Genomic DNA, 22,346 nt, shown 5'->3' with positions numbered 1-22,346 from the left:
TTACTTATTTATATGCGGTGGTGAGAATTGAACCCAGTGCTTCACACATGCTAGGCAAGTGCTCTACCACTGAGCTGCAACCCCAGCCCCAGAGCAAATTTTTTCAACCATCTCAATCTTATTTGACATCCTGACTCTGTACTGCATTTTCTTAGCATTTACCACGGTGGTTATGTCTGATTCATTTTGTAATTAATTATGTTTTTGATTTTTTCCCTAAACTTTGACCTCTATTAGGGTAGGATACTTCCAGCCCTTCATGCCATACTTTCAGATATTAAGTGCTCAATGAACATTTGGAAATTATACTGCTTTGTTATCACAGATAGTACAAGAAAGGAAAATTATTGTCCATCTTATGTATGAATATAAATGTAAAGTTCTTAATTAATGTATTAGCAAATTTTTATCTAACAGTTATTTTAAAAAATTATTTCATATCGAGTTTATCTCAGGAATGAAAGATGTTCAAAGATAAGAGGTCTATGGATGAATTTCTTCCCAATTACAGATTAAGGAAACAGGGTGCAATAGCACATGCTTGTAATCCCAGCAACTCTGGAGGCTGAGGCAGGAGGATTGCAAGTTGAAAGCCAGCCTCAGCAACTTAGTGAAGCCCTATGTAACTTAGCAAAACTCTGTCTCAAAAAAAAAAAAAAATTAAAAGGGCTGGGGATGTAGTTCAGTGGTAGAGCATGTGCCTACTGGAATACTATCACCAGTATCAAAACAAAGACCAAAATAAAAACTCTACAACAATCTGTTTTAAAAGATTAAGTAAGAATTAACACCTGATCATCTCCTTAGTTGCAGAAAAAGCATTTAATAAAATTCAACCCTATAACTCTTAGAAAATTAGAAATAAATGGGAATTTCCTTAACTTGATAAATATTATGTACCAAAATCCTATTGTAAACATCATGCTTTTAGATATATTTCATTTAATTGGGAACAAAGCTAGAATGCCTGTAATTAATGATATTATTGGATATGATATTAATAATCCTTGACTAGGAGGTGACAGCCCTTTTCTCCTTAGGACAGATGGCAAATATTTTAGGACATGTTGTCTCTGTCTCAACTATTCATCTTTGCTTTTGTAGCTTAAAAACAATCATAGATAATACATAAATCAATGAGCATAACTGTGTTCCAATAAATCTTTATTGGGGGTGATATTTAACCTGAAGGCCATGGTTTGCTAATTCTGGTACTAGCCAGTGCAATAACTTAAGTAAATGAGGAATGAAAGTTGAAAAGAAAGCAACAAAATAATCAGTATTAGCTTATAACATGCGTCTGCATAGATAATTTAGGAAAATCAATGCATCATAGAGGTGTGTCTCTGAAAAGGGAGAAGGGTCCAAGGTGTTCCAGAGAGAAGGGGGAACTTATTCAGGACCAGTGAGGTTCTTAGCATACATGATGAAAAATAATTTGTCTGTGCCATTTGGAAGCATAGACAGGTTTATTTAGGAAAGTAGAGTTACATTCAAGGGAGAATATGGGTCCTTTCAAGAATGAAAGATGCATTTGGGGGGTTCATGGCTCTTCTATAAAAGAAACTTGGTAAGGGATGAGTGTAAAGGGTATGTAAGAATGATATCAGTCTGTTGACCTCAATGTGGTTTCTGGTGGTCTAATCAATCTCCAGATCCTTAGGCTGACATGGTCTTCATTATCTGATCAGTAGATAGCGCTGCAAAGTCCCCTAAATTATAGTTTTCTTGAAATATTGTATCTCTCTTCACTTTATTGGGGAGTTAATTCACAGTGCTCGATTTATAGGTTTCCCAGGAACCTGGGAGTGACAGACTGGAAGAGAGATGGGCTTCAAGTGGTGACAGGCCCTGAAAAGTATGCAAAACTTCTGAATTAAAATCTTATTTCCAATCCGATGCAATGGCGCTGCATATCTGTAATCCCAATGGTTTTTGGAAGTTTAAGGCAAAAGAACTGCAAGTTCAAAGCCAGTGTCAGCAATTTATCAAGGCCCTAAGCAACCTAGAGAGACCCTGTCTCAAGATAACAAACTCAAAAAGGACTGGAGATGTGGCTCAGTGGTAAAGTGAGCCTGAGTTTGATTCTCAGTAAAAATAAATAAAATCTTATTTCCTTGTCCTTCCTTGATGTCTCCTTTCTACCCATTTCTTATTTCTTCTATCCTACCTCAAATGGAACAAAGAGAAAATTCAACATTCCTAGGGCCCAGGGGGTATAGCTCAATGGTGCCACAAAATCCTGGGTAACAATCCACCCCACCAAACAACAACGACAAAAACCTAGATATAACCTCAACCTAAAATAGAAAAAAGTTTATTATATCATAATTACTAAGTATAAAATATTAATATTGCAGTAATAGTTTAATATGTTAATATCAACAAAAAATATGAAGTACCTAGCAATAAATATAAAAAGGAGGTACAAGGTCTGCATGACAAAAATGATTAAATTTCTTTAAAAGACATGAAGAGCTGGGCATGGTCAAGCATGTTCAAAGCCAGTGACTTTGAACATGTAATTTATGTAATCCAAGCAACTTGGGAGTCTGAGGAAGAAGGATCACAAGTTTGAGACCAGTCTGGGAAACTCAGTGAGATCCTGTCTCAAAATAAAAAAATTAAAAGGGCTGGGGATGTAGCTCAGGGGTTAAGCACCCTTGGGTTCAGTCTCCACTGCCCACCTTCTCCCCTCCCCACAAAACAAAATAAAACATAAAGGCTGGGCACGGTGGCGCACACCTGTAATCCCAGTGGCTCTTAGAGGCTGAGGCAGGAGGATCTTGAGTTCAAAGCCAGCCTCAGCAAAGTAGCCAGGTCCTAAATAACTCAGTGAGACCCTGTCTCTAAATAAAAATATCAAAAAAGGACTGTGTGGGGGTCTGGGGTTGTGGCTCAGTGGTAGAGCGCTCACCTTGCATACATGAGGTACTGGATTCAATCCTCAGCACCCTCATAAAAATAAATAAAAACATTAAAAAAAAAACAGAGCAACAATGCATTGCTATGCCTAATTGTGTTAATAACTCCCTAGCCAAAATAAAACTCATAAAAAAGGGGGGCTGGGGATGTGGCTCAAGTGGTAGCGCGCTCGCCTGGCAGCGTGCAGCCCAGGTTCGATCCTCAGCAACACATACAAACAAAGATGTTGTGTCTGCCGAAAGCTAAAAAATAAATATTAAAAAAAAAGGACTGGGGATGTGGTTCAGTGGTTAAGCACCATTGAGTTCAATCCCTGGTACCAAAAAAAAAAAAAAAAAGCCATATTAAGAAACCTTCTTCATTTCAGAGGATAGCAGCTCCATCTTTCCAGTAGTGCAGACAAAATCTTTGGAGTTATTGTGACCCCTTTTTTTCAAACTCTACAATAAGCCTTCAGGAAATCCTCTTGGTTTGATCTTAAAACATACTCAACATCTACCTACCTCTCACCACTCCCATTGCCACCACTCTGATCTAAACCACGCCTTTCTCTCCTTTGGATTCTCTTAGATGCACCTTAATTAGCCCTGTTTCCATCCATCTTCCTCTACCATCCAGTTTCCACACAGCAGGCTGAGCACTCCTCCTATCACTTCAGCCAGACCATGCCACTCCTTGACTCAAAACCCTGCAATTGCTCGGCACCACACTTATTTATTATGTGCATTGTCTCTTGCCCTTTCTGTGAGCTCCATGAAGGTAGCAATCTTGACTGTTTACTGATGCAACCCAAGTTCCTTGAAAAGTGCAAACAAGAAAAGAGGAAACTGTTTTGCTCTAGGAAAAATTATACATGAAAGAAATTATAATCATAGATTGTTACCATTAAGTCAAGAGGTCAAGTAATCCCTAAGCACAGGGTATCTCCCTGGCTGACTTACCAGACTTCCATAAACCCAGTGGGGAAGGAAACAGTAGGCTCTTTACTACACATGACACAGCAGGCAATATGGGCTTCATGTTGCAACTATTTGCCCTGTGCCTCAAGATCCAAGGGGGAGGGCGGGCGTGGTGGCACACACCTGTAATCTCAATGACTTGGGAGGCTGAGGCAGGGGGATCACAAATTTAAAGCCAGCTTCAGCAATTTAGTGAGGCTCCAAGCAATTCAGTGAGATCCTGTCTCTAAATAAAATATAAAAAGGGGGCTGGGGATGTGGCTCAGTGGTTAAGTGCCCCTCAATTTAATCCTCAGTACACACACACAAAAAAAAAAATCCAAGGGGGACCATGGGGAGGAAAGCAGAGTGAGCCAGTGGAGGCTGAATACACAGTGGTCTCTGTCACACCTGGGAAACACTAAGCTTAGGAAACCCCTGATCTTATAAGGGGACCAATACCATATCTGCCCAAACTTTGCTCTATACCAAGGCATATACCTTTGTTATCCTGGTTAGGAAACAAAACAAATCTTCTCTGGGGAGGGAAGGAGATCTTTAATAAGATCTGCAACCATCACCAGAGAACCATGCCTCTAAATCTCTCCTGAGGGACTTATAAAGACTCCTTGACTTTATAAACAAATCTGCCCTCTGCCCTGGAGAAAGACACTACCTCGAGCTTCTATGGCTGTTTGCTATCCAAACACCCCGGATGTTTGATGCCTATTAAAAGGGCTAAAGCCTTTCCTAAAGTGGCAAGAAATGTGTAATACTAGAAAAAACAGTGGAAAGACTTGAAAGTAGTTATGTTTGGGAACAGAACTAGTAAAGGGGAGGGGCCTGATTGTCATTATATTGCTTTTGTAGCTATTTTTCTCCACACAACTAAATTCAGGGGCCAGTGATGAGGCCTCGTTTAACTTGCTCTAGCAGAAGCCTTTGATCCGGATGATTATTCCATCCTCCTGAAACATCGTCTTCCTGTTTCACTTACTTGGTTTTCCTCCTACCTCTCTGTCTATCCTTTCTCCCTTTTACTGGTTCCCTTTCTTCTGTTCAACCCCTTAAGGTTGAAGTAATTCAGGACTCAGTCCTTGGTAATCCCATGGCTTTATGGCTGACAAGTCTCAAATTCTGCAATCATTAGAAATCTTGACAAGAGCAATTTTGGTTAAGTGGTAAGAGCAAAATCCTGGCTGGAGAGGATAAGAGGGACATTTATAGATTTATAAAGTATAGATACAATTCTTTCAAGAATTCACATTATCTTTGCATTACAAATATCAAATAAAAACTTATATTCAACCAAACACATAAATCCAAACGTTAAGAAATTGTAAAAAATTCACTGGGCACAGTGATGCATGCCAGTAATCTATAATTGCAGCTATTCAGGAGGCTGAAGCAGGAGGATCATGAGTTGGAGGACAGCCTCAGCACTGGGGATATGGTTCAGTGGTACATTGTCCCTGGGTTCAATCACCAGCAGCCTAATAATAATAATAATAATAAATCATACCTCTTCATGTTCACAACACTAGAAAAACTAGGGATAGTAGGAACATACCTCAATATTGTTAGAGCTATCTATGCTAAGACCAAGGTCAACATAATTCTAAATGAAGAAAAATTGAAAACATGCTTTCTAAAAACTAGAATAAGATAGGGATGCCCTCTTTCACCCCTTTTATTCAGTACAGTCCTGAAAACTCTAGCTAGAGCAATCAGACAAATGAAAGAAATTAAAGGGATACACATAAAGAAAAGAAGAACTATCTCTGTTTGCTGATGGCATGATTCTATATTTTAAAAATCCAAAAAATTCTACAAGAAAACTTCCAGAACTAATAAATTAATTCAGCAAAGCAGCAGGATATAAAGTCAATACCCATAAATCAAATGCATTTTTATACGTAAGTAATGAATCTGCTGCAAGAGAAATTAGAAAAACTACCCCATTCACAATAGCCTCAAAAAAATTACTTGGGGCCCAGTCACTGAGCCGTCGCTGAGGACTCAGCAGCCTCCCCCTCGAGCCCCCTCGCTTCGACGCTCCGTCCGCCCCCCCCCCCGCCTCCCCCCCGCCCCCCCGCCCCCCCCCTTCTCCCGCAGCCGCCTTCCGCAGGCCGTTTCCACCGAGGAAAAGGAATCCTATCGTATGTCTGCTATCCAGAACCTCCACTCTTTCGACCCCTTTGCTGATGCAAGTAAGGGTGATGACCTGCTTCCTGCTGGCACTGAGGATTATATCCATATAAGAATTCAACAGAGAAATGGCAGGAAGACCCTTACTACTGTCCAAGGGATCGCTGATGATTACGATAAAAAGAAACTAGTGAAGGCGTTTAAGAAGAAATTTGCCTGCAATGGTACTGTAATTGAGCATCCAGAATATGGATAAGTAATTCAGCTACAGGGTGACCAGCGCAAGAACATATGCCAGTTCCTGGTAGAGATTGGACTGGCTAAGGACGATCAGCTGAAGGTTCATGGGTTTTAAGTGCTTGTGGCTCACTGAAGCTTAAGTGAGGATTTCCTTGCAATGAGTAGAATTCCCCTTCTGTCCCTTGTCACAAGTTTAAAAACCTCACAGCTTGTATAATGTAACCATTTGGGGTCCGCTTTTAACTTGGACTAGTGTAACTCCTTCATGCAATAAACTGAAAAGAGCCAAAAAAAAAAAAAAATTACTTGGGAATCAATCTAACAAAAGAGATGAAAGACCTCTACAGTGAAAACTACAGAACACTAAAGAAAGAATTGAAGAAGATCTTAAAGGATGGAAAGATCTCCCATGTTCATGGATAGGGAGAATTAATATAGTCAAAATGGCCATACAACCAAAACTGTTATACATATTTAATGCAATTCCTATTAAAATCCCAATGATATTCTGCCGCAGTCTTAGCTGGGCACAGAATCACGAGCCACCACACAGCTTTGTAGATTCAAACAGCAATTCTTTATTCCCGAACTCACACTGGCCTCCACACACGTTCTCGGGCAATCCCAGTTCTGCTGCCACCCAAATCACCTCCTCCACGAGGCTTATTTCCCAAAATGCTCTCTGAATCTCACGAGAGTTCAACAGGAGCTTAGGCAGCAGGAACGCCCTAATTCCAGCAGCAATAATCCTCAACATCGAACTTCCCTAAAATCCAAGGTCTTAAACTGGGAACGCCTTAAGCTTGTCTTAAACCGGGAACGCCCTAAACCCAAGGATTGGGATACTTCCTCAAACTGCAGGATACACCCTAATCCTGGATCCACCCTCGTCCTTGGGCAGGGTCACCTAACATGCAATGTCAACAGCGAAATTAACATGGGGTACGCTGGCAAGGAAATTTCCTACTTGGTAATGGCCCTCAGCATCATTCTTCATCGGACAAGAAAAAGCAATCATGAAATTTATTTGGAAAAATAAGAGATCCAGAATAACCAAAGCAATCCTCAGCAAGAAGAGTGAAGCAGGTGGCATCACAATACCAGACCTTAAACTATACTACAGAGCAATAGTAACAAAAATGGCATGATATTGGCACCAAAATAAACATGTAGACCAATGGTACAGAATAGAGGACACAGAGACAAACCTACCACATAAATACAGTTATCTCATACTAGACAAAGGTGCCACAAACATATATTGGAGAAAAGATAACCTATTCAACAAATGGTTCTGGGAAAACTGAAAATCATATATAGCAAAATGAAATTAAACCTCTGTCTCTTATCCTGTACAAAAATCAACTCAAAGTGGATCAAAGACTTAGGCACTAGAACAGAGACCCTGTGCCTAATACAAGAAACAGTAGGCCCAAATCTTTATCATGTTGGTTTAGGATCTGACTTCCTTAACAAGACTCCTAAAGTACAAGAAGTAAAATCAAGAATCAATAAATGGGTTGGATTCAAACTAAAAAGCTTTTTCTCGGCATAGGAAACAATCAATAACGTGATGAGAGAGCCTGCAGAATGGGAAAAAGTCTTTACCACACGCACCTCAGATAGAGGTCTCATTTTATGTACCTAAGATCTATAAAGAACTCAAAAAACTTAACACCAAAAAATAACCCAATCAATACATGGGTTAAGAAACTGAACAGATACTTCACAGAAGAAGAAATACAATCGATCAACACACATATGAAAAAAATTTCTAGCAATTAGAGAAATGCAAATCAAAAATAATATAAGATTTCCTCTCACTCCATCAAACTGGCAATTATCAAGAATGCAAGCAATAATAAGTATTGGTGATGATATAGGAAAAAGGAACACTCATACCTTGCTGGTGGGACTGCAAATTGATGCAACTATTTTAGAAAGCAGTATGGAGATATCTTAGAAAACTTGGAAAGGAACCACCATTTGACCCAGCTATCCCACTCCTTGGTTTATACCCAAAGGACTTAAAATCAGCATACTGTGACACTGTCACATTAATGTTTATAGCAGCTTAATTCACAATAGCTAAACTATGAAACCAACATAGATGACCTTCAATAAATGATTGGATAAAGAAAATGTGGTACATATACACAATGGAATATTACTCATCCTTAAAGGAGAATGAAATTATGACATTTTCAGGTAAATGGATGGAACTAAAGAATACCATGCTAAGTGAAATAAGCCAATCCACAAAATCAAAAGCCAAATATTTTCTTTGATAAGCAGATGCTGGTGGGGCTGGGGATGTGGCTCAAGCGGTAGCGCACTCGCCTGGCATGCGCATGGCCTGGGTTCGATCCTCAGCACCACATACCAACAAAGATGTTGTGTCTGCCGAGAACTAAAAAATAAATATTAAAAATTCTCTCTCAGGGGAGGGGAGGGGGGATAGTAGAGGATAGGGAAGGTAGCAGAATACAACAGTCACTAATATGGCAGTATGTAAAAATGTGGATGTGTAACCCATGTGATTCTGCAATCTGTATTTGGGGTAAAAATGGGAGTTCATAACCCACTTGATTCTAATGTATGAAATATGATATGTCAAGAGCTTTGTAATGTTGTGAACAACCAATAAAAAAAAATTCTCTCTCTCTCCTCTCTCACTCTCTCTCTAAAAAAAAAAAAAAAAAAAAAAAAGCAGATGCTGGTCCATAGTGGGGCTGGGGTGGGGGCAGGTCAGGAAGGATGAGAAACTTTGGTTTGTGTAGAGGAGAGTTAGGGGAGGGTGCGGCTGTGGGGATGGGAAGGACTGTAGAATGAAACAGACATTATTACCCTATATACATGTATGATTACCCTACTAGAGTGACTGCACAGTGTACAGCCAGAAGAATGAGAAGTTGTGCTCTATTTGTGTACAATATGTCAAAATGCATTCTATTGTCATGTATAACTGATTTAGAACAAATTTTAAAAAGTAAACAAATAAGAAAGATAAAAATCATAAAACATTCAAAGAAATCCTAATAGAAATGATTTGCTTTCACTCTTGTGAATTCTTTCCTTTATAAACATTTTTTTCTACACATATATCTTCTAAACTGCAACTTACTAAATCTGGATCTACCAATGTGAGCCAGTAATTTAAAATTTTGGTTGTCTTAGTTCCTTGATTTGTTCACTATGTCTCAGAATGGTGGGTAGTAGTCCTGACTTTTGTGGAGGAAAGTATTTTTTGGATCCATCTGCTGTTTGAAAAATCTATTCTTTCCTTACGTGATTTCTACACCTTCTGCTATTGGTATATTTATTTGTTTGATTGCAGTCCTGGAGATTGAACCTAGGGCCTGAGCGCATGCTAGGCAAATGCTCCACCACTGAGCCACATCCCCAGCCCAGCCTATTGCTTTAAGTATTCTCACCCTGTCACAAAGGCAGACGGTGATTGATTGAAGAGCAGAGTTTCTTGGCACTGTTGACATTTTGGGCCAGATATTTGGGAACTATTCTGTTGCTTATCAGCATACCCAACTTCTTTGCACTAGATGTGAATGGCATCTGTCAGTTCTGACAATTGAAAATATATCCAGACGTTGCCAAAGGTCCTAAGGGACAAGATTTTCCTGGTTCAGAACACTGTTGAAGGGCTGGGGATGTGGCTCAAGTGGTAGCGTGCTCGCCTGGCATGCGTGCGACCCAGGTTCGATCCCCAGCACCACATACAAACAAAGATGTTGTGTTCGCCGAAAACTAAAAAATAAATATTAAAAAACTCTCTCAAAAGAAAAGAAAAGAAAAGAAAAGCAACAGAACACTGTTGAAGATCATTGGGAACAATAAGCTGCAGAGAGCCTGGCATGAAGGTACATGTGGGTGAGGGTTGACGGAACCCAGGAGGCAAAACCAGAACAGTTCTGTATTGCTTCTTTTTACTTTTGCCTCTGTTCTGGTCTTTGTTACTCTTTGTTATTTAAAACGACCCATGTCCCTGAGGAACACTGTGTTTTAATGTCTGCTGTACCTTTCATGACTCTTTTTTGCAGTGGCACAGGCTGAGGGGTGAAGAGCCGGTATCTGGAGAGGATTAATTTCTTTCATGTGTACATAAAGAGCCCTGGGCATTATTGAGATCAATTCCTTCTCTCTCTTTTTCAATTCTTTTTTTTTTTTTTGATCTTAGTTTTCCTGCCTACTACTCATTGATCCACCTTTCCCAAGGACTAATGTTTGAATCAAGTCCAAGCTCTTCATGCCCTTTTTGAACATTGTAATTTTCTTAAAGATTAAAGGGAGAAATGGTATTCCAGAGATTGAGTACAATAGGATGTTTGGTAGCAAATGAGCCAGCACATATAGTTAGTAGTTAGTTTGTATCATTGCTAAAAAACTCGGAGTTAACCCTTTAAATAATGAGAGTAGTAGTTAAAATAAGCAAACTCTCCTTTAGTCCTCAAAACCCCATGAGTTAGAACTATTTTTTTAATTTTTTAAAAAATTTTGTTCTAATTAGTTATGCATGACAGAAGAATGCATTTTGAAACTTCATACATAAATGAAGTATAACCTCATTCTTCTGGTTGTACCATGACCTGGTTACATAGGTCATGTAATCAGAATGCACATAGGGAAATAATGTCTGATTCAGTCTACTCTCATTCCTACATTCAGCAAGAACTATTTTTTTTCATTCAGTTATTTTCTTATTTTTCTGTTAGATATACATGACAGTGGAGTATATTTTGACATATTATCCTTGTTGTTGTACATGATGGGGTGTTCCACTGGCCGTATATTCATATGTGAACATAGGAAAATTATGTCTGACTCATTCTACTAAGAACTATTTTTATTCCTGTATTACAGATGAGACACTTAAGGCCCAGGAGGGATGTGTGTGTCAAAATAACTTACCCAAGAGGTAGAGCTATGTTTAGAATTCATGAACTCTGCCTTCTAGTCTCATCCTAAAACCCAGTGATATTTACATACCACAGACTCACCCTTGAAAAAGCAAGTGAAATTGAGAAAGGTTCCTTATGTAAATTTTGGGGTTGCTTTGCTAGATTTTTGTTTGTTTTGTTTTGCTTGTAGGAATATTTGTGGTTCTGCAGACAAGGGATGTTTTTCCCAGGAAGAGACTTCCCTAGGTACTTGCATAAGATTGCTGACAAATACAAAAGGTCACCTGGGTCCCTTGTCTTATACCACTGATACCACATACTAATCCATGTATTAAACTGTTTCCCCCACATTTTTTTTTTTTTTTTTTGGTGCCAGGGATTGAACCCAGAGGGATTTCATCACTGAGCCACATTCGTAGCTATTTTAAAAAACATTTTATTTAGAGACAGGGCCTCGCTGAGTTGTTTAGGGCCTGAGAAGTTGCTGAGGCTGGCTTTGACTGGTGGTCCTCCTGTCTCAGCCCTCTTAGTCACGTCACTGGGATTACAGGTGTGCGCCACTGCACCCGGCTCTGTTTCTGCTTGTGGTCAGACTTCACCCAAGAGATGTGCTTTTCCCCTTTCTTACCCAGATTTAATGGGATGATCCCTTTTTATAGTCATTATGTTGTTTATGCTTATAACTTTGCTTCTGAACTCATTGTGCAACTTGGCAAGCCCACAATCCTGTTTAAACTTAATGGTCAATTTTCTCTGTCTATTCTGAGCCTGCACTTATTCGGCCAACCATGGCAGCTCAATCTGCTGATGAGTGTCTCTTTGAATTCACGATCATGTACCTTGAGTGGCTCTTACTGCTGCCTGTAATGCTTCTTTAGCCCATTCTCTTTTATTCTCTAGACAGTGTTTCACATTCTCTGTCCTCAAAACAAACCTCTGATACCTTTTCTCTCTCCTCACTCTCAGTTGATGACTTTGCTTCTTCATTCACTGAGAAATTGGAACAATCAGAAGAGAACGTCCACACACCAGCTCGCATACCTACCTAATTCTCCACCTGCTAAAGTTGGTTAATCAATTTAAACCCACTTCCGCTGCACCAGCACTAGATCCCATCCCCCCACATTTTATTAAGGACATGGCTCTCACAATTTTCCTTTCTATCTTCTAAATCATCAGCTTCTCATTCTCTACTGGATTCAGCATCCTCAAAAAAGAGAGAAAACTTCTTTGGACCCTATTTTTTCTACCTATTTGTTTATTTATTGGCTTCCTTTGTAGCAAAACTTCTCCAAAGAGTTGTTTCTAGTTTTTTTTTTTCTTTTTCCCCTGGTCCAGGGGGCTGAACTCATTGGGCATTGTCACTGAGCTACATCCCCAGGCTTTTTTAGTTTTGAGACAGGGTCTGGCTAAGTTACCCAGGCTGGAGTTGAATTTGCCATCCTCCTGTCTCAGCCTCCCATGTCACTGGGATTACAGGTGTGCTTCACTGCCCCTTGTTTGTTTCTAGTTTTTCTGCTTCGAATTTCTCCTTTCCCATTCCTCTTAAATTCAATCTAATCAGGTTTTTCTACCTCTACCATGGAAACAGATAAGTTTTCATTGATTTGTGAAAAAAAAAAAATGTGTGTTGGGGGAACAAACTCACTGAGCTCCAGGTAATGTTCTACTTCTTACATTACCAGCACCTTGGACGCCATTATACCTTCTCCTGAGTGTCTCTCAGAGGTAACTGCCACATCAATTTCTAACACCACAAATCAGTTCTACCTTTTTTAGGAATTCATATATGGCACCATACAGTATATCTTCTTTATGTTGGCTTCTTATGCATTGTTTGTGAGATAAATCTATATTATTGCGATAGGAATAATTAATTCATTTTCCATTGTACAACTAGACCAAATTTATTTACCCAATCTACCGTATAGATGTACACTTGGGTTTCCCCCCAATTTGTGACTCTTACACATAATGCTCCTCTATACATTATTGTACATGTCTTTGATACACATAGATTTTTAAAAATCTTTTTATTTATTTATTTATTTTTAGTTTTCAGTGGACACAACATCTTTGTTTGTATGTGGTGCTGAGGATTGAACCTGGGCCGCATGCATGCCAGGCGAGCGTGCTACCGCTTTAGCCACATCCCCAGCCCCACACATAGATTTTTATTTCTGTTAAATATACACATAGAAATGCAACTGCTCCATCATAAAGTTCAATTGTTGTAGATAACTGCCAAACAGTTTTCCAGATTGTGTTGGTTTGCCTTCCACCAGTAGTGAGGAGAATTCTTATTTCTCTACATAGAGGTTGACAAACTTTTCCAGTCTATAAACATTTTAGACTGTGGGCTATAATTCCTCTCATAACTACTCACCTCTGCCTGTATACCATGAAAGCAGTTATAGACAAGCGTGAGCAAATGTTCATGACTGTTATCCAGTAAAATTTCATAAGCAAAAATTCTTGATGGACTACCTTTGGCTCTAGGGCCATGGCCTGTACTGCTTCTATACATCACATGGTACTGTCAGCCTTTTTAATTTTAGCCATTTTTGTTTTTACTTGTAATCTGCAGAGAAATGAGATGAGCACCTTTGAAACAATAACTCTTTTGTCAAGTTCTTGTTGAAGTTTTGGCCTGTTGCATATTTCTTTTTTTCTTAGTGACTTGTGGTAATTTTTTTATATTTCTGGATAGGTATTCTTTGTCCATTATTTTATGGTGTTTTTCTCCTACTCTGTAGCTTGCTCTTTAATTCTCTTTATGATGTTTCTTTATATGTCATTACAGTTGATTTTGTGTGTGTGTGCGTGTGTGTGTGTGGTGCTGGGGACTGAACCCAGGGCCTTGTGCATGTGAGGCAAGCACTCTACCAACTGAGCTATATCTCCAGCCCTCTTTAAATTACATTACATTTGCTCTTATTGAATGTTTTCTTTCCTGTGCTTTTTTTTTTTTTTTTTTTTTTTTTGAGATGGATCTCACTATGTTGCCCAGGCTAGCTTCAAATTCCTGGGCTCAAATGATTCTCTTGTCTCAGTCTCCCAAATAGCTAGGACTAAAGGTACATGTCACCAAGTAAGTTTTTATTTGTTTCTGCTATTTTGCTAATTTTTTATGATGGATGCTTAACTTGCTAACTTTAGTCTTATTTACTTTCTAATTTATTAGTCTTATTTTCATTTAAGGCTATATATTACCTTCAACAACAGGGTTAGCTATATGCATCTTGCTAAATTGCCCAGGCTGACCTTGAACTTTGGATCCTCCTGCCTCAGCCTCCTGAGTAGCTGACGTTATTACAGGGTTGCGCCACTATGCCAGCAGTCAGTTGTTTCTTTTACTCAGAGTTTCAATGTTCAAAAAATATAATAAAAGTTACTTTTTATTTTGTGTATAATAGTTTCAATATTTAAATATTTGAAGTTTTTTCAACTCTGATTCAGTATTTTCCTTCTTCTGATTCTCATTATGGAAATATATTTCCTTGTGTGTGTGTGTGTGTGTGTATATATATATATATATATTTTTTTTTTTTTAAAGAGAGAGTGAAGAGAGGAGAGAGTGAGAGAGGAAAGAGAATTTTTAATATTTATTTTTTAGTTCTCGGCGGACACAACATCTTTGTTGGTATGTGGTGCTGAGGATCGAACCCGGGCCGCACGCATGCCAGGCGAGCGCGCTACCGCTTGAGCCACATCCCCAGCCCCTGTATGTATGTATGTATGTATGTGTATATATATATATATATATATTACTGTGAGCTTTGTGAGGATTTGGTGAGTCCAAGATTACACCAAAAGACTTGTGTTTGCTTTTTCCATGCATCTTGAGGGCAGGCACTACCAACTATGATTGTAACCAATTTAAAACAATCTTTCCAGGTGTGGTGGCACATGCCTGTAATCCAGCACACCTGTAATCTCAGTGGTTTGGGAGGCTGAGGCTGGAGGATCATGAGCTCAAAGCCAACCCGAGTAATTTAGCAAGGCCCTAAACAATTTAGCAAGACTCTGTCTCTAAATAAAATATTTTAAAAGGCAGGGAGGCTGGGGATGTGGTCAGTGGCTACATGCCCCTGAGTTCAATTCCCAGTATCAATCAATCAATAGAACAAGAACAAATAAACTATAATCTTGACTAGAAATTTTGGGGAGCCTCTAGCAGTGTTAATTTGAGGGATTGCAAATGGAAAGCCAATGTTAGGAATTACCAGGGAAGATATCTTTTTTTTTCTCTCTCTCTTAGTGCATGGATTGAAATAGGTTAATTTTACTTCTGTCCTGTTTTATGGCATGTGTTTATTTTTTGAGCTTTGTGATGAGTCTGATCCTTTGATATTGCAGCTTTACATGGTGATCTCCCTCCAGTTACTTTCTATGTCTTGGGTAATCCCTGACATTTTCTTTTTTTTTTTTTCTTTTTTTTTTTTTTTAAGAGATGAGAGAGAGAGAGAGAGAGAGAGAGAGAGAGAGAGAGAGAGAGAGAGAAGAATTTTAATATTTATTTTTCAGTTTTTGGCGGACACAACATCATTGTTTGTATGTGGTGCTGAGGATCGAACCCCGGGCTGCAAGCATGCCATGCGAGCGCGCTACCGCTTGAGCCACATCCCCAGCCCCTGACATTTTCTCTTGTCCCTTGCACCCCCTACTGCTGTTTAAAGAAGAGCTCAATGTCATTGGTGTTTGGCTAATGCTTTCAAGGAAAAAAGCCAGAGTAAGCCCTGATGTGCCCATCTGGGTTCTTACTTTGAACTCTGATAATATCTTTTAATTTCATTGAGAAACTTAAAAACAGCTTTTAAGTATTAAATGAAATATATTTAGTTGTTTCAATCAGGAGAGTTTTTGTAGAGATCATAGTCAAACCACAAGGACAGAATCCTCTGTAGTTTCTTTTTGTAATCACACTGAACAGAGATGTAAGAATGAATAATTTAGTATATATTTTATTGAAGTCTGATCTTTTTATTTAATGGTGTGTCTTCAAGATCTTTTCAAATTACACATAAAAGCTTTTTATCATAGCAAACTAGGCAGTCTGAGCCAATTCTCTCATTGAAGATGATTGGAAAAAAATACAAAATGCATTTTACTGAAAGAAAAGATGAGGTAATAAGTTAAAGAATAATCAGGCCAACCCAAGAAGGGTTTCTGTCAGCTGACTAAACCCTTGTTGGATTTTTTTTCATGGAAAGTTTACCCAGAGACTTTTGCTTTTATTTTATTGGCCAAACTAAATTGCAAGGGGCATAGGAATTTTGTTATTCTTATCTATTTTATTTTTTAAAATAAATTCATATGTGTATATATATTTGTAAATGGACCTTTATTTATTTATTTATTTATTTATTTATTTGTTTAGAGTACCAGAGAACTCAGGGGCACTCAACCACTGAGCCACATCCCCAGCTCCAGCCCTGTTTGGTATTTTATTTAGAGACAGAGTCTCACTGAGTTACTTAGCACCTTGATTTTGCTGAGGCTGGCTTTGAACTCATGATCCTCCTGCCTCAGCCCCCAAGCCACTGGGATTATAGGCATGTGCCACCATGTCCAGCTGTTTTGTTTATTTGTTTATTTATTTATTTTTATGTAGTTCTGAGTATCAAACCCAGTGCCTCACACATGCCAGACAAGCACTCTACCACTGAGCCACAAACCCAGCCCCTATTTTATTTTATTTTTGAGATGTGGTTTCATTAAGTTGCCCAGGCTGCTCTCCAACTCATGATCCTCCTGCTTTGGCCACCTGAGTAGTTGGGATTACAGGCATGCACCACTGTGTCCAGCTTTGTTCTTTTTAAGATGTACATACTATTTTATTTTTAATGAAATGGGAGAATCAATATTATAATGAAAGGCAACAAGCTATACACAAATATTGATTTCCACACATCAGGGAAATTTTCAAAAATATAGACACTATAAAAAACCTCATTTGCAGATGGGGTAGAGAGAGAAGATGGGAGGGGAGGGGAGGGGGGATAGTTGAGGAAAGGAAAGGTAGCAGAATACAACAGTCACTAATATCGCATTATGTAAAAATGTGGATGTGTAACCGATGTGATTCTGCAATCTGTATTTGGGGTAAAAATGGGAGTTCATAACCCAGTTGAATGTATGAAATATGATATGAATCAAATGTATGAAATATGATATGTCAAGAGCTTTGTAATGTTTTGAACAACTAATAATAAAAAAAGAAAAAACCTCATTTGTGTTTTTATTGATGTTCATCAATTTTATTCATCAATTTAGAAAGAAATGACATTTATGATACGTTTCATTTTAATTACTGATTTTTACTATTAAGTCCCTTGGTTCATCTAATTATTCATCTGTCTTTAAAAGGACCTAGCATTAAGTATGCTCCCAAATATTTTCTCAATGCATACAGAAGGGAATGAAGAAATATGTGGTCCTATCTCCTTATTTTCCAATGGAAATAGATATCTCTATGAGAAACATATTGTTTCTTCCTTTAAGAAGGTTAAAGCTGCTGGTTTAGCTATTCCAAACTTTTTAGGGAAAATATGGAACATTTCAAGGCTCTGATGAAAGTCAAATAGCCAATACTTAGGAAAACGCATATATGAGCCTCTATCAAATTTGCACACAATTCTAGGCTATTCATGGATACTTGAAACAGCCCTTCCTGAATCCCAGCTCAGCAAACTTTACTCCAGAAACATGTAAACATGGCTTACAGGTTTGGGTCTACAAATAGGAGCCAAAGTCAGTTCTAACTCCATGAATACAATGCTATTAAGACTGGTCCTAGGCTAGGATTGTAGCTCAGTGGTAGAATGCTCACCTGGTATGTGTGAGGCACTGGGTTCGAGCCTCAGCACCATATAAAAATAAATAAAATAAAGGTATTGTGTCCATCTACAACTAAAAAAAAAAAGACTGTTCCCAACTCTAGATAGAGAAATATCTCCCTTACGAAAAGATCCTAGGACATTTACCTATAAGATAAGAACCAAGGCAGTTCATGGCGACTCCTCCTGCCTGGTGTTTGGAAACAGAAGAACATTGACTTGTCTCTGTCCCTCATCCCTAATTAGACTGTGTCATTTTATCTTAAGAATCCTAGAAAACTCAGAATTAGGTGAACACATACATCTCATTTTGCTCAGGACGTTCCTGGATTATATCTATTGTTCTAATATAATTTTCTTTTTCTTCTTCTCCTCCTCCCTCAACTCCACCCCTGCCCCCCCCCCCACTTTTTTTTTTTTTTTGCATTACTGGGGATTGACCAAGGCATGCTTTACACACCCAGTGATTTTTAATTTAATTTATTTTATTTTTTAAACCAGCTTGTGTCTTGTCTTTTCATCTTCTTTTTCCCCATGTATAACTCTTCTAAAAATATTTTATTTGTTTATTTTTTTAATGTGATGCTAAGAAATGAACCTAGTGCCCCACACATGCTAGGCAAGTGTGCTACCACTGAGCCACAACCACAGCCCCCTTTTTTTTACTTGCAGACAGAGACTTATTAAATTACCAAGGATGACCCTAAACTTGCGATCCTTCGGCCTCAGTTTCTGGAGTAGCTGGGATTACAGGCAGGTGTTGTCACACTGGTGGCCTCCAGTATAGTTTTCAATAGCACTTTCTTCCATTCTCTGAAGGGTCCCAGTTTGGAGAATAAATTACGTGATTACCCTATTCAAAAGAACCAACTGTTGTTCAGTTTCTGGATTTATTTGTGAATCCTGTAGCTCTATTCCCAAACCCTATTCCAGAATGCCCACTGTGACCTCTAACTCTCCTCGTCTTCAGGGTCTGTCCAGACTTTGATCTGCCTGATCACGAGCCACTGCTGAGATTCTGACACCTCCAGTCGTATACAACTCAGCTTCTCCATAGAATCTTCGTCATAAAATACCCTCTGGTCCAAATTTCCTCGTACCAGTGGCCCTAGCAGGAAATAGCGAACACAGCGTTTGGAATGCTCCATTACGTCATAGCCCAGTAATACCCTGCCCTTTTGCAGTTGATACATCCCGTTTTCCTCAATGCCTGTCAGCACCACTATTCGGATGATTTTTTGTGGTCTGTCCAGAATCACTGTGAGGTGGTTGCCTTTTTCAGGATCCAAGGTAGTGTAGGGCTCCTCGTTCAGAATATAAGCGTATAGTGGAACAATGTTCAGTATGGACATCATGTCCGTGACTACAATAGCCGTGGGATTGTCTGGCTCCCCAAAGACCTTGTCCTTCTCCACAGGAAAGCATGTGTCCTCCAGTTCAGAATAATTGCCCATGTGGTGGAACATGGAGGGACTGAGATGAATTGGAACATTTTGTGCCAAGAGAAGATGAAATCTAGAGAGAAGCATGGGAGCAGAAGTGTTCTTGGGGAAGAGGAGGAAGAAAGAGGCCAGGTGGGAGAGGTCCCTGGAGTGGAACACTTTCCCAGAGAATCTCAGGCTGGATAATTCCAGGATCACCCAGGGGAATTCTTTCCAGGCTGATAGTGCCCGAGAGATGGAAGAAACAAAATTAGGGGTGCAAAAAATATTATCATCCATCAATAGGAAGTAATCAGAGAGGTTGCTTGCAAAGTTCATGAGGAGGGCATAATCCACTTTCTGCCTGAAATAAAGTTCTTCACAGGAGGAGTATTGGTTTATGTTCCTCATCGGGGAGTCATCCAGAAGCCCGTGGACCACAAGCAGCTTCCTGGCTTCAATGTGTAGGTCGAAGAGGTCTGAAATATTGGCCACTGTTTGGCTGAGCCACTCAGGGTCAGGGTCTGACAGGTGCACCAGCACCACTATAGACTTCAGCTCAGCTTCTGAGGAAACTTGGAACAGGGACTGCAGGGTGTCCAGGAGGTAGCTCCCTTGGGGGTGTTGCATTGAGGAAATGCCCACTGTCAGCAGCTCTGGGAGAGACAGGGAGACCTTTAGCACTTCAGGAAGGTGGAGAGTTCCCAGGACTCTCCTAAGACCCTCCCCTTCATGCCAATCCCTGCAACAATTTCACATTTCAAACACTTTTCTTTCTTTTTGTTGTTATTGTACTGGGGATTAACCCAGGGGTGCTCTACTACTGAGCTACATCCCCAGAACTTTTTAGTTTTTTTGAGACAGGGTCTTGCTAAGCTGCTGAGGCTGCTCTGAAACTTGTGATCCTCTTTCCCAAGTCACCGGGATTACAGGCATGTGCCACCATGCCTGGCACAAATTCACTTTTCTTTTCCCTGGGAATGTATGGTCCAGGTGAGAGGTTACTAAGGGATCAGAAGTTGTGAAGTGTTTTCTTTTGTCCAGTACTTTGAAAGGATGTGGGGGAAACTCATGAAAGACACTGCTATCTATGATGCAGGAGGTCATCATGCAGCAAAGGCAAATATGCTTAGCAAGACCTTGACCTTGGGGCTGGGAATGTGGCTCAGGAGGTAGCGCGCTCATCTGGCATGCGTGCGGCCCGGGTTCGATCCTCAGCACCACATACCAACAAAGATGTTGTGTCCGCCGAGAACTAAAAAATAAATATTAAAAATTCTCTCTCTCTCTCTCTCTCCTCTCTCACTCTCTCTTTAAAAAAAAAAAAAAAAGACCTTGACCTTCAGAATGATCTCAGTCATCATGGGTCACTCAGACCTAGATTAGAGAACCTCCATGGACCCCTGCAAGCCCCAGGGTCTGGCAGGCAATGTATTGGGACACAGAGCCCACACGCCCCCTTTTCCCTCTACCTGGATCTCTCTCCCAGGGCTCCCCTGGGCTCCTCTCTCATCTTGGCTTCCCTCCCTGGGGACCTGCCATGACTGAGCTTCACATGGGGTGGCTCCATCACAGGGTCACTATGGTCTTCTCATCCTGTGGGGCATTCAGGAGAGAGGAAAATGCACCCAGGATCGCGACCTGCTTGGAATTCCCTAGCCTGGCCCTGGCTCACAGTGCCCTCCCATGCTTGCCAGCCACCAGCTCACTCCGCTTTGCCCTCCTCCCCTTTTCTAGTTAAAATACCTTGTCTGACCTTCGCCCAGTCTGCCTGCTCCCCCATACTCACTCTTTTCCTGGGGAAGGGCTCCAGCCAGGAGTGTGTAGTTGGCATGCTGGAGTAGAGGGGAGTTTTTCTGCATCTCCCTGAAGACCTCCAGATGGTTACTGATTTCAGAGTTGATTTGTTCCTGAACTGTCTGCTGAAGGATTTCTGTCTTTTCCATCTGAGGACAAGATAGATATGTATCAGCCATGAGGTTTATCCCCAGACCCTCTGGAGACAACTGAGGGGCACATCCCCCTTGAGGGCAGGCTGAATGAGCCCCAGGACCCAGTCACCAGGGAGAATGAATGTCAGGGCTCAGCTACCCTCTCTCTCCACCTGGTCACACCTCAAGGTGCTTCCCAGCAGAAGCCATGGCCCTGAGTGGGGCATGTGTGGCCAGGTTTGTGTGGAATGTGTCTGGGAAGTTCCTAGACCCATGCAGAGTAGACTTGCCTCTGGCCACACCCTTTCTTTACCTTCAGCAGGCTGGTCAGTGTCATCTGCCTCTCCTGAGGCCGGGGCTGGGTTCTGAGGGAGACGCTGAAGACAAGGCCTGGTCCTGTGCTCAGGGGACTCACAGCCACAGGTCAGTCTGAAGTTTTTTCTCTCCCTCAGCCTAACCACACCCAGTTCTGCACCCCTTCCCCAGGCCACCCTGTGCTTCTGTCTGGCTGGTATGAGGCAGCCCAGACAAAATGTGGATTCCAAAGCCTCAGTGCGCCCCATGTGTGATTTGGTCTTCTCACTCGCAGGTGTTTACAGTGGAGAAGTTACTTCAAGTCCCTTCAAGTGAGAAATGGGATGAATTACATGTCCCCTGGCAGGTCCTGGTGAGGGTGGTGGCAGCAGCCATGTGGTCCTGGTGGCCTGCGGTTCTGGCAATCAGTGTGGTCTTGCCAATCAGCATAGTCCTCCAGAGGTGGCTGTGTACTACCCTTTCCACACCTCCAGTGCCCCCTCCTCTTCCCTTTCCCACCTCACATCCTAACCATATCTCCAGGCTGGTTCAAAGCATATCTCTACTGTGACATGCTCTGAATTTTTCAAGTGCTCTCAGAATGCCTGTGATGAGTCTAGAGTGTTTTACATAATTGTGAACATTTCCTACTGATGGGTTGGCAAATGGTCCAGCCTCCATCTCTGGTACTCACCAA

The 22,346-nt window shown here is 40.5% G+C and overlaps 1 protein-coding gene and 1 pseudogene across 2 annotated transcripts; one reads left to right on the top strand and one right to left on the bottom strand.

The window, feature by feature from the left end:
* Nucleotides 1–5,996: 5,996 nt before the first annotated feature.
* LOC308652493 (eukaryotic translation initiation factor 1-like) lies at nt 5,997–6,543 on the top strand (annotated as a pseudogene). The gene has a single exon. The product of its transcript is annotated as a eukaryotic translation initiation factor 1-like (transcript).
* A 12,410-nt stretch (nt 6,544–18,953) lies between these two features.
* Nucleotides 18,954–21,905, bottom strand: LOC308651308 (alpha-1,3-mannosyl-glycoprotein 4-beta-N-acetylglucosaminyltransferase-like protein MGAT4E; the record flags this gene model as incomplete). Its single annotated transcript, XM_081298225.1, has 3 exons — nt 21,669–21,905; nt 21,214–21,370; nt 18,954–20,080 (listed from the first exon to the last, which is right to left on the bottom strand). Exons 1-3 carry the CDS (start codon nt 21,690–21,692, stop codon nt 18,954–18,956), a joined length of 1,308 nt encoding a protein of 435 aa, XP_081154351.1. The 5' UTR covers nt 21,693–21,905.
* Nucleotides 21,906–22,346: the final 441 nt, after the last annotated feature.

Source organism: Spermophilus citellus, assembly GCF_964194105.1.
Source record: "Spermophilus citellus genome assembly, chromosome: 6".
Lineage (NCBI taxonomy): Eukaryota > Metazoa > Chordata > Mammalia > Rodentia > Sciuridae > Spermophilus > Spermophilus citellus.
This window is presented reverse-complemented; position numbering and strand designations above follow the sequence as displayed.